The sequence below is a fragment of the Botrytis byssoidea genome (genome assembly GCF_014898295.1).
Source record: "Botrytis byssoidea strain MUCL 94 chromosome Unknown BBYS_010, whole genome shotgun sequence".
Classification (NCBI taxonomy): domain Eukaryota; kingdom Fungi; phylum Ascomycota; class Leotiomycetes; order Helotiales; family Sclerotiniaceae; genus Botrytis; species Botrytis byssoidea.
Window position 1 is genome coordinate 135,641 of NW_024065851.1, and position 13,068 is coordinate 148,708.

General features: G+C 41.6%; 3 protein-coding genes across 3 annotated transcripts; 1 reads left to right on the forward strand and 2 right to left on the reverse strand.

The window, feature by feature from the left end:
- Positions 1 to 768: 768 nt before the first annotated feature.
- On the reverse strand, positions 769 to 1,922 carry EAE97_005682 (uncharacterized protein; the record flags this gene model as incomplete). Its single annotated transcript, XM_038876194.1, has 4 exons — positions 769 to 787; positions 856 to 1,502; positions 1,565 to 1,647; positions 1,700 to 1,922. The coding sequence occupies 4 exons, from the start codon at positions 1,920 to 1,922 to the stop codon at positions 769 to 771; spliced, it is 972 nt and encodes a 323-aa protein (XP_038732670.1).
- Positions 1,923 to 4,852: 2,930 nt separating this feature from the next.
- EAE97_005683 (uncharacterized protein) lies at positions 4,853 to 5,866 on the forward strand (the record flags this gene model as incomplete). The annotated part of the gene is made up of 4 exons (XM_038876195.1): positions 4,853 to 5,021; positions 5,110 to 5,354; positions 5,416 to 5,579; positions 5,635 to 5,866. 4 exons carry the CDS (start codon positions 4,853 to 4,855, stop codon positions 5,864 to 5,866), a joined length of 810 nt encoding a protein of 269 aa, XP_038732671.1.
- Positions 5,867 to 7,385: 1,519 nt separating this feature from the next.
- On the reverse strand, positions 7,386 to 10,642 carry EAE97_005684 (uncharacterized protein; the record flags this gene model as incomplete). The annotated part of the gene is made up of 3 exons (XM_038876196.1): positions 7,386 to 7,508; positions 7,566 to 10,124; positions 10,193 to 10,642. The coding sequence occupies 3 exons, from the start codon at positions 10,640 to 10,642 to the stop codon at positions 7,386 to 7,388; spliced, it is 3,132 nt and encodes a 1,043-aa protein (XP_038732672.1).
- Positions 10,643 to 13,068: the final 2,426 nt, after the last annotated feature.

Here is a 13,068-nt window from a genome sequence, read left to right on the forward strand (position 1 = left end):
GTATCCCCGTAAACTCTCATTCCAGTACTATAGCACTATAGTACCGTAGCATCATACAACCTTCAGCATCCATAAATCCAAGAGATGCAATTGGAATCTCCCTTCCCTACCACCATCAATCTTCCTTTCTTCCAAGCTCTTCTCTTCTCTTCCACCACTACCACTACCACTACCACCAACCTCTCAAATTCCATGTCCCCTCATCTCCCTTCCCTTCCCGCCACTTCCACCTTATTCATGGGGGCAAGCCCCCAAACCCCCTTTAGCTCGCTACGCTCGATTCTCAGATATCCTTTCCTTATTCCCGAATCCTAAGCCTCATTCTCCATTCTCCATTCCTCATGGCCTTACTCCTAATCTGCCTCCACGGCAGTGGCCCCCGGAGGGCCAGCGGAGCGACATTTACCCGCTTCTTGACTTACCTGCATACATAAGCTCTACCGAACATACCAATAGGTACTCAAGAGCTTCTCACAATTTCATACGTAGGAAAGTTGGTTTGTAGTTTAAAGGTCAGAAGCAACGCCAATGTAGATTCATCTATAGTGATCTAAAAGAATTTCCTTCCTTCCTCCATCCATCCATTCATCCATCATTCATAATAAAAAAGAGCTCCTTTCAGTATTCATCTAGGTATTCGTTTGCTTTCATTCGTTCGTTCGTTCATTTGCCCGCTCGCTTGCTTGCCTTCCATCAACCATTCATCTCTCCTGTATATGCCCCTTATTCATCCACAACCTCGCTTCCCCATTCTAACCATCATTCCATCTACAAAATTGTGCCGAAGCTATATTGTCAATGAGATTAGCATGCGTCGCAGTACAAATCCCACCGAGAACCCCCAAAGGAACTTACCCAAAAGTCTGTTTGATACTTCTAACATAATATTCACTCCAATTTCTCTTTGTAACTTCTTCTTGGCCAACTGGAACACCAGACCAAGAAACTCTCATAACCGTGACATTATCAACATCATTTTGATCAAAGTTAATCTCTAATCTAGAGAAATGTCCTTGTGGCCATTGATCAAGTCTCCAACTTTGTACGATTTTTGTTGGTTCAACAAGTTCAAGGTATTCACCAGAAACATTTCCTCCAAAAAGTTCGAATTTTCCTCCCTTCTTTGCACCTTCAAATAATTTTGGGGCGGCGCGTGTAAATGCGGCAATTCGAGAAGGATCGGTAAATGTTTGATAAAGTTCTGAAGCTGGAGCTCTGAATTCTTCATTATCGGTAACAGTAGTTGTGTTGACTAAAGAAGAACCTTTGTTGGAAGATGTGCTTGTAGATTGACCTGGAGCATAATGAGGATAAGTCTTTGCGGCTGTGATTTTGGCAGCTGGATTTGCATCTGGTGCATGTTGAATATCTTTTCCATGTTCCGTGATAAGAGCAGGACCTAATTGTGCGAACCGTTTTCGGAGTTGTGGAATAACCTTTGCACGAAGAAGATCCTTGACTGGGGCTTTGGAATTGGCATCAGAATAAATATCTATGTCAAACTAAAAAATCACCATTAGACAATTCATCCCAAGTGTTTATTCAGGAGACGATTCAAACATACAACATACTCATTCTCTTCTGTATCATGAGCAACTTCAGGAACTGTGATGGTACCACTAACGGATTCATCATCTTTGGTTTTGCCTAGTCCAATTAGACAGAAATTCATAATATTGACTATAACTACAGGGCATACCTGAATACTCAATAACGAGCTTGACATCAAATATGGTAATGACCTTTCCCTTTCGTTGATTGACATCAACATCTCCATCCATACTAATCAATTTATCCAATTGAGCAGTAACACCATCCTCCTCTGCTTTAACCTCCTTTATGTTATCCTCCAACCATTGTTTTGCCCATGTTGAAGCATCTTTGTTTACCCAGTGCCAATTGTTTGGGTTGTGAAGAACCATATTGATCGAAGTTTGATTGAAAGTTTGTTGGTTTAAAGAATCTGCCAAAATTGAATGTCAGCGACATGCATTTAAAATGAATGTGAAGATTTTCCAATATGTAAATGAAGGTTTTTTTTTTGTTCAGAAGGAGGCCCGAAGGCCATAGCATTGTCTTCAAAGATATGAGTACAAATCGACTCTGACTGGTGCCAGCTTGTGTCTCATCATTAAAAAAAAGGAAGGGGGTTTGAGATCTCTGTAGTGAGAACTATTGCAACGTACCTTTTAATTTGTAGAAGAAAGGAATTAAATGTAGATAATTATTAAGAAAAGCAACACAATCAAACTTGCAAAGTTGATATGACTGTAGACTGAAGAAAGAAGGGAGTATTTAAGCAGAAGTAGAAGAGTTGTTGAGATGGTGGGAAATGAGGCAGAAGTAAGAAATTATTTTGAAGAAGAAATCAAAAGAATGAATTGGAAGTTTTGAGGACAAGAAGAGGTTCAAAGTCAGTGGGGCTACATTCTAATATGGTGTAGTGTGGAATTTGTGATGCCTTAGAATAATTGAGAATTGTAAGGCATCAATCTAGATGGGTAATGTTACAAGTAACAACTTGGTGTATGGAAATCAAAATTGATATTTGAATCCACGAATGTCCTCATCTACCTACCTATCTAGGATGCACAGCAGGAATACTTGAAGAACGTGCGACGACAAGTATCGAATAGTCACTAGCAGCGTTATGTGTACTTCCCAAGAGAGACCGGGCATCTTCATACCAGTAAGAATTTCTTGAAACCATTCCATGCACTCTCACGGATCTAGAGAGCGCGCACAAGCCTCAAGAGGAAGAAGTCAGCCAGGTAGCAATAGTCGGCACTCTACTATTACCTAGTACATCATTATCAGTTGGGGCTCAACCGCCTAGATCATATCAATTTCGGGAGTCCGGGAACAAACAACCACGTACCAAATGAAAGTATGACTTCCGAACAATTCAGCTCTGTGATCAACTCAGCGGTTACTGGTTACTGGTTACTGGGTATTCCGAATTTTGTCTCTTGGATAGCGTCATGTGAGTTTTCCATCATATGATCAGCTTATCAAGCCAGCCCTTATTACCTTGGCTCGATTGGCAACCGGAACGGATCTTGTTGGTGTAGGTTTTTCTTTCGATCGAATGGAGAGCGGCTTCTACCAAAGCCGGCGCTGACCATTTAGTTTCCGTCCGGGAGTTTGTGAAGTTGTGTAGGTAGCTTCGTATTGAGATGAACTGTATCAACTGTATGAACTGTATGAAATGTATGAGATTTGATATTGTAGGTATTTTTCAAGCACTATCTATCGTAGAGGGAGGGGTAAAATCTTTGGTAGAAAAAAAAAAGACTCGATTCCAGGTTTCTTGAATTCGTCATAAACACAAAAAGGACGATCACGGCTTTGATATATATACGAGTATAGTATCTAGTATCTTTATCAAATGTCTCACCTAATACCTACCCTACCCACTTACAAACATACGTAATAATCTCGTAGGTCAAGAGAATTTCATAGTCATCGACTACCTAACCGTCCTAACCCAAGTCCCCCTTTCCGCAAGCGATGAAGATTTTCCCCTACCAAGCCGAGTCAGATATGAAATCTTCACAAACACCGGTAATGTTTTCGTGTTCAAGGGTCGATATTTGATATTTGTGGCTGCAAACGTCATATCTGATTTTACCCTTGTCAAATTCAGCCATTCGTGCTTCAAGAATGGATGAGGGACCAACCAACACAAGTGCGTGCGTGCATGGAAGAAGCGGAACGGAAGGGATGCACGTCAAGAAACAAAACGTGATCATTTTAACTTTTATAGATCTACGAGGACAGTAGCTTACTGAGATTGAGCATTCTCGTTATCGATGTAGAGAGTGAGGTAGGAAGGACAAGTATTTACTGTATGTTATTTCTTTGAAAAGATTTTGATGATATTAGACACATACCTAGTAGATAACACGAACTTACCTCGATTTCCTGCTCGAGATCATTTCCCGTTCTCTCACAATATGAATGATAAATGATAAATGATGAAGCTAACAAACATTAAAACCAACGCCTCAAAAAGCTTAACAATTATACTTTTACTCATCCGATTTACCGGACTCTCTTATATTCACACTCACACATTCGGTAACACCGAATGAAAATATCAATAGTGAAACCGGACCAAAATAGAGGTAGCTGGGTAGATAAATACTCAACAGAAACTTCGTCTAACCTCTCATCAATCCGTTTTCATATCTTGGCGTCTATCGGATGTGATACATTGATCCAAATTCGGTCTAAGGCATATACATATCTTCTCCCTCTATCTCTCTCTACTCGTAACCCTTCAACTCCTGCCACTCAATACGGACATGTCAAACCGACCACAGCCATGACGTAGTTCACGAACCCTTCCAATCCACCCCCTCAAACCACAAAAATATATCAAAGGTTTATCATCATACCTAGTACTCCCTTACCAAGAAAGAACAAACACCAAGCTTATCCTTAGTAGTTAGTCGATTAGTTGCTTCGTAATACATCAAGCTTTGCTTTTACCTTTCTATTTAATTTTTCTTTCTTCTCTCATCTTTCTCTCTTCTCTTTATCAATTAAGATATCTTCTTATATTTTCGTCTCAAGTTTCGCTACTTTAATTGCTTTAAGATTCAATTGTGTTTCAATAACTAATCATATTGAAATAATCCTTTGTTGCTTTAAGGAAACTTCATTGATAATCTTCACTATCATCACTATCATCATTATCGTCTACACGGCATAGATACCGGTACCTCTTTATAGCAAAGAAAAGAAGAACTTGTTTCTCGAAACACAAACTACCACATCACTACACCACACTACCATCCAATTCCTCAATTCCCAAACCCCCAAGTAGTACAAATCTCCATCCTTCAAAATGGCGATTATCTGGGGTCTAGATCTCCGGGATATGCAATGGGGAAAGTTCAAGGGAGCTTATATGTTCAACCACGTCTATCATCTTCGCAAAACTAAGATGATCGTATATCAAATCGCCATGATTCTATGTGTGTGTTCGGAATCCGTTGGAACGGCGGCCCTAAGTGGTAAGAATCCTTCTCACTTCTCATCCTACGCTATCAACTCTCACATCACCAAAAAGTAACAGTACTAATATTCACACCCAACTTTCAGATTACGTCGATCAACGAGATGGCATTAAATCACGTTACGGATATCATACATCAGTCCGAGACATTGTTGGGATTTTCTCCTTCAATATCTTTGTCGGTATAGCCGTCGCAACCATTTTTGGTTCTGGCTTCTTTTTCGATCTCTTCTGGCCCCAACGTCATGAATCCATCGCAGTTAAAAAAGCATGGAAGATTTGTTCGGTCTTGATGTGTTTCCTTACTTTCGCAGATGCTATTGCTCTTACCGTATGTATATATCTTGAATCATCTCATCCCTTCTACTCTCTCGCTAACCATTTCCATACAGGTCATTGTAGCCACCCAACGCGCAACGATCGATGGATTAACAAACTCCGAAGCACAACAATACTTCGACTTGAACGGTCCCCCAAATCCCATCTACCGCAAAAATGCATATTGTGTTGCTTCCGTCGTCCTTCTATGGCTTGGTATGCTAGGCACGATTGCCAGGTTAGCTCCTCCCACCCTATGTATCTTTAAAGCCATCAACTAATATATTTTCCAGTACATATATCATGTGGAAATCACTTGCGCACGACAAGGTTCTTGGACCATTTGCCAGCAATTTCGGACCCAAAGATGAACCTTGGCAAATCCACACGAAATCCGCTGCCATTGATACCAACAGTCCATCAATGGCCGAATCGGGTATTGCTGAGCAACCCATCACTGCCACCAATGGTCCAGCAGTGGCTCAACCAACTAATGGACATCAAACCGTTCATCACACAACTTAAGATCTATTGATCTACATAGTCCAACAACACTTAAATATACAAAACACAAAACGAGAATCCAAAGGAGGAGAAGCAGAAGCGGAGAAACATTTATACCCCACAGCACGATATTGAATGAGTTCAATATTCTTTTTGGAAAGGAATGAAATGAAATGACAGGAAAGAGAAGAACGGTTATGTTTTATTACGTCACGCATGCAGAAGGAAATAAATGATACCAGGCATGGAATTGGAGTTAAGGGGGTTTTCTTTGAATATTAGTCACTTTGATTTATGAACTACCTTACCTACCTACCTACCGAGGTCAAGGGAGGATAGTTCATGGTAATGAAAAGCGTGCATAATTACTTACATTTTTTCTTCCATTTCGAAAAGAATGCTTTGGATTTGCTGTGACGTGATTTGATAAATGGTACATCAGAGTAGTTCCGTATGTGTTCGTGTTTGTCATGGCACTAGCCCTGTGACAAACTGAGGATACATAGGTATAATTTTTCAACGGCCACCCCGTCCCCCCCGCAAGATCCCCAGACGGATCAGAACGATGAACATAACGTATAATTTGATCATCTTATTCATTAACTAATTGACTGATTGGACGGTATGTAATTACTTTTTTTCCTCGCCTAGCACCCCCCTTCCACCTCCACCCCTGAGCAATGATTTGCCGAATTTAATATCATAAAATAGCCATACAACTCGCACTAGCTCAAGCTCAAGCCCAAGCTCAAGTCATGCGCTTGAAATCAAGTGAGTGAGTGATTGCATTTCGCATCTTAAACATTGTCTCCCCCTCCACCCCATCCACCTCAACCCCCAAAATCATCGCAAGGAATCGGAACCGGTGAGACATGCGTGCATGAACGCGTGATCCGTCCTATGCCATAACATCTACTTGTACGATCCAAATCTTATCCACACTCAACTCCCTAGCCTCCCGACTTTCATCCGCCACCTAAGCATAAAATTGGTATGGTCGCATCATTCCTTACCCTTCCCTCCCTGCCTCCTTAACCCCCCGGGAAAGAAATACCTAGCCAGACAACACAAAGTCCAGCGTAGCTCATACTACTATATGTATAGAGATAGTCTACACCAGAAGTTGAATTCGCTTGTACCTCACACCTGTTGCCGAGGAAAAAAGAAAAGAGCACATCGGAAAGACCAGACGAGACGAGACGAAAAAATGAACTCAAACTAAAATCAAGGGAATTCGTAAAAAAGGAAAAAGAGAAGGACGAATTCCTCGCTATGCATAGAAAGAAATTATATGCACCAATTTGACCGGCCTCCTTTCAACCCAAAACGCCCCGATTGAGGAATTGAACCCCAAAACGTATACTGTGAAGAAATATAAAGCGAAGATAACAGCCGAATAAACTAGGGTATACCTCCCATCCATTTCCCCCTTCCCATTTCCCAATGAGAATGATGATTATTTCATGAATATGAGTAATTCTGTTTCATACATTCTCGGGTTTAAGTTTCATTAGACGTCATTTAAATTTCATACATTCGTTTATGCGTTTGCATTATCAGCAACTTCGACTATTCTTTCGGTTTCGTCGATGCTAGGTAACAGAATACGATGACCGCGTTCGGATTTTGGAACACCATCTCGTGATGCACCAAAGTCGAGAACCTATTGAATTTATTAGTAAAGAGTCAAGTGAAAATTTGGAAGTGAATGAATACTAACCTCGACAAATGTGAAATTATCACGCTGTACGGCAGCGACACATCTTCTTTCATCAAATTTGACTTGCCACACACCACTCAAGTCACCTAAAAGGTCCTTGATACATTCACCAGTTTTGACATCCCACATTTTCAAAGTACGATCTGATCCAGAGATGACCTTTTGTCCATCATGTTGGAAACATGTAATGGCACCTGTATGTGCACTCAAAGTGCTCTTGCATACACCACTTTCTGGGTCCCAAATTCGCAATGTTGAATCTGCAGCTGCCGAGACCAGACGTTCATCACGTAAATCTAAGAGACCAACAAGGGAGGTATGACCTTCAAGTGTGAATAAACAAGAACCAGTCTCAAGACACCAAACCTTGACGTATGTATCCATAGAACCACTGATACATCTATTGCGTTTATGATCTAAAACAACACTATAGACTTTTGCAGTATGTCCTGTTAAACGATACAAAACTTCACCAGTTGAGATTTTCCATACTCTCACTGAACAGTCGTAACTACCGCTTACTAAAGTATCTTGATGAGCAGCGATAGCACGAACTGAATGAGTATGTCCAGCTAATACGCGAACAAAGTAAGGGCAATCAGCATCATTAGTTGGTGGTCCAGTTTGAATGTATCGCTTATCTCCTTGGGCTGGTAATTTCCATACGCGTAATTGAGAATCACGAGAACCGGTAATAATAAGAGGTTGCTCAGGAACCATAATAGATTGACCACTTGCTGTCTTTCCTGCTTCTGACGGCATGAGGATTTGTAAACATCGTACAGTTGAAGTATGACCATGAAAGACTTGAGTGCAAAGACCTTTTTCAATATCCCACACGCGTACTGAACGATCAGTGGATCCAGAAACAAGAACATTTCCTTCATACTGTAAAGCCCAAACGCCTCCTTCGTGTCCTTCAAGCTTTTTTCGTAGAGCTCCAGTTTTAGTATCGTAGACATGAATACATGTATCATCACTACCTGTCAAGATCTTTTCATCATCAAATTGAAGACAAGTGATTACATGAGATGGATGAGCTTTGAAAGCCATATGATGAGGTTCAACAGTACGATTTGTCCAGCTGTGCCGAAGAAGAAAGTGGCGGCGATATAGGGATTTAAAAAGATGGAGTTTTCGTAATCCTGGCAGACCTAATTCGGGATTTGGTACTGCCAATGCAGCAGCAGAAGCAGCGCTTAATGGGCCTTCAGATTTATGAAATCTGGATGCCGGATCTAGTACTTTGGTTGAAACATCATTGCCTGTCGCTCTTCTCTTCGCGCGTTCCGATCCCGAAGTTCCAGTAGTGCGCTTTCTCTTAATGGTAGCCCGAGGTCTTCTAAGTGAATCAATCTTGCTGCTACTACCAGGCGTGTTTACTTCCGCATTGAGTGGTTTGTCTTTACTACTCAAATTCATTTCGTAACCATCCGGTCCATAAGGATCTTGCCATGCCCAACCTTGTCGTATTGCTCGATCGAGTTCTTCAGGCTGAAGTGTGAAACCATCACGATCAAAGAGTTCTTTCCATCCAGTCTCGTTCGAGTCAATAACATTTCTCCAACGCTTCGAAACTTGTGCGGCACGACAAAGGTCTTTATGGTCCAGGTAACTCAAGATATGTAGGCTTAATTCAGCAGGAAGTTCATCAAGGAAATCGCACATTAAAGCAGGATTTACGAAACCCGCAACAGCCCGTAAGGTTTTCTTGGAGCACCTTCTACCAAGCTGATACATCACTAGGGTCTTCAATTCGCTTGGCATCGCATCGAAAGTGTCCAGCATAGAACCAATATCCATGACGGTAGAAATTTGTGAATGCAATCCTGTAGCTTTGATATGCCGATCCCGAGTCGTACTTGACTGAGCTGCCTGAATAGAATACTCATCTAATGTCTCCTGATTGTCGCCTGTATCATCGTTATCAAATTCTGGAGAGGTTGGAGTAGGCGAAAGACCAGGGCTAGGCAGGCTTGCGTTTTGAGCGATTGCAGTATTCAAATGTGGGCGTTGGCCTTGTGCGAAGTTTGTATCAAGACCGGACGACTCAAGATCAGATTCTGCAATTGGTGGTGTAGCAACTGCGTTGTTGAACGTTTCTTCACTGACAATTTCCGAATGACTTTCTGAATTCTCGAACGAATCGTTTTGGCTTAGACCGGATTGAGGGGTGTATGCATTGGTTGGAAATCGAGAGCTTGACGAAGGAACAACTCTTGAAGACGATTCTACTTCGGACAAATCGGGAGTTACTGGCAATTCGGGTAGGTGCATACCAAGACCAAGGTTTCGACGTCGAATTTCGGGTTGAGCAGTCGAGCCTACATTTTTAACTTCATTATTGGAAACTTCTGGTGCTTGTGAACTGCTGGGTCTGCTGGCGGGTCGATAGTCGGATGTCCCTTTCGATTTCGAACACCTTCTTCTCAAGTTACTACTTTCAGCATCCAGCTTAATCATTCTGTCTGTTCTAGCCAATCCATCTTTGAACTGTTCTCGATTCTCTTTCGATCGACAGCGTGAAAGGGAATTGTGAAGAGATTCGATTTGTGAATTCTGGAGATTTTCCAAGATTAGTAATGTAGATCTCAAAAAAGCGTACAAGAAAATGAAAATATTCGAACCTCGCGCATAATACTTCGTAAATTATCTTCCTCATACTCCATTTGTCGTCCATCAATTTCGTATGAAAAACTGGTAAGCTCAGCAGGAGTCGGTTTGAATGCTAAAGGATATTCCTTTGCGTCAAGGCTATCGAGCGGTCGAGGATTTTGGAAGAGTATTGGAGGATATGATCGCTTGGTTGTAGTGGTTGTGGTAACAGTTTTCGTTTCGATAATATCTTCCAACTCAACTTGCAATCTCGATGCATGTCCAACTGTATCGTCTCCATCTTGCCATCCTAAAGAAACGGTCTGACTTGGATGTCGAGTCTCGACACTATGCTGCAACAACTTCGAATTCGACTTGAACGGACTCGGAGAGGCGTCTGATTTGAATTTTGGTGTTCCAGACATTTGAGTAGTTTGGGAAAGAGTTCGATGTTTACTCTGAGGTCTATGAGGAGGATCCATTGCGTTGAAATTCGAGTGCTCAGATGAGTTCGAGACTTTAAGAAAAAGTTCTAGCCTGCCCCTCTCCAGTAAGCCGTACGCGTTCCTAATATGAGGCTGACCAAACGCGAGTATATCGCAACGTTAAAACAACCCCTAGTTCCCTATGATTCCAATGATAACATAGCCAAATTAATCGACGTTGAAAAGTATTATCGTAGTCGTGGTGGGGGTATTTGAGATATGGAATCGACACGGATGACAGACAATCTGCAGAGTATGAAATCGGGGGCAACGTGGAAGAAGCACCGTGGTGAGACAATATGAAGTTGGTGAGTGGAAAGTATTATATTACTGCAAATAAAGAGAAAGAGAGAGAATGTACAAGAGAAGGGGAGAAATGAGTCCTTTTCTGTGTGAGAGAAATGAAGTACTGCGAAGATTTATCTCAGCGCGTGTGTACTGACTGGGTGGTGGTGAATGGAAAGTGGAAGGTGGAGATAGATCGGTTCGTATGTGGTTTGTTTCGCCGAGTTTAAACTTTTTTTTATTAAGCGGTTCTGGACAAGAATGCTCATCCATTCGTTGCCTTCACCGTACAATGGCGACAAATAGGTAGGTAGGTACGTAGATACCTAGGTACTACTCAGCTACGTACTGATGAATGTATGTGATATTGACTCTTATGTAATATTCTACAAAGGCAGGACAGGAAGGCGGAGTCAGCGAAATGGAACGTCAACATCACATTCTCATTCATTCCAGTATATTTATATTTAAGATTACATCTTGACACGGAGTACATATTACCAAGATATTTATATCCATAAAAAAATGGGGTCCTCATGAATCTCATCATTTTCTTGAAATACTACTTATACCCAGGTACTTACTGTACAGTATCGTCGCCACATTGCCTCACGATCTACCTCTTTTCATACTCGGGTTTCCGCGCCCCTTGTTGTCACGAGAAAGAGGCAAGATTTTCTGTCTATGTCTTCTATATGTACTTACGATAGATCACACACTGTTACATACCTAGGTAGGTATTAAATAAATGGACAATGAAATATCGACATTTTCTTTCTTTCCTTCTTTGCTTGGTACCATGGCAACAAGGAGATCTTCTAGTTGGAGAACTTCTGTGTATCTACCCGAGGCGAGCGCAACTTGCTTTGAACATGTCTATCATAATTTTCATGGCAAATCATCATACTCTGAGTTAGCCATCTTGAATGACTCGATCTTCAAGTGTGTAAGTAGAACTCCGCACGACAAAAATTTTCAATATGTGCCGAGCCCGCCACAAGAGGATTATACGACACTGGGTATTCCGTATCTAGGGATGTCAGCTTACAAGTACACAACAACACATTCCCCTTCGTCTTCAGGTCATGAGCTCTGCCTCTAAGTGCTTGATATATTTACCAAATAGACAATACAATAGCTATCAAGGGAAATGGCTATTGAATGGTTGATATTGATGCGGCTCTCAACCAGAAATTGTTACATTACAAATGTTCGGCCTCCACAGAAGGGGCACTAGAGGATCAGGGGAGCGTCTATTCAGCCGATATATCAATCAGTCTAATGATGCCATGCGTGTCAACTCTTAAAGTTTTATATGTCAAAGCAAAGGCTAGCATGGGATATTGTGAACTCTGCCTAGAGTCGTTCAAAGGCATCGGGTAGATGAAGGGAACTCATTGGATTCTACAAGTGCTAGCATGATAGATTCCCAAAACAATATCAAATGGGAGAGAAGTTGTCGAACTGAACGAGATTATACTCCAGAAAAAATGGCAAGATTATTCAGATAGTTCGCATGATATTCCAAGACCAGGTGTTGAATGACGGCTGTTTGAAATTGAACTTCTGGATGAATCGTTTGGAAATGCAACCTATCATTGAGAATTGGAAGTACTCATAGTTCCCCAAAATGAAAGGGGCTGCATGTCTATCCAGCCAGTAGGTGAAATGTATGAAACGTGGAATTGCCTGGTTGATGTTGATTCCATCGAAGTAATGGATTGACAACGTTAAGATTCATTTGCTGACCGATTCTTGGGCATACCTACCTATTGATTCTGTCGCCATCTACCATGATAACACGGTCTGAGGCTAAACTGTGTAACAGTCTACAGTTCACGAATCTTTAATCTGTATACTAGACAGGTAGTAAGTATTTGGAAGTTTCGAAGAATCTCAGCAAATTGATGAGATATGAGGGTTTACTTCTTGTCTCTCCGAATCCTCAGATTCCTACTAGAAGTAATCGGACTGGACTGGGTAACACTCAGTTCATCTCAGGTTCTGCTTATCATTTGGGGTGAGGGTCGAGGGCGAGGTCAAGAAGAGTGAGGGGTGCGCGCCTTCCCTTTCTGTCTACATGTAACTTCCCATTATCACATAATACCTACCTACCTACCTGCTTCTCGCCTCATTTC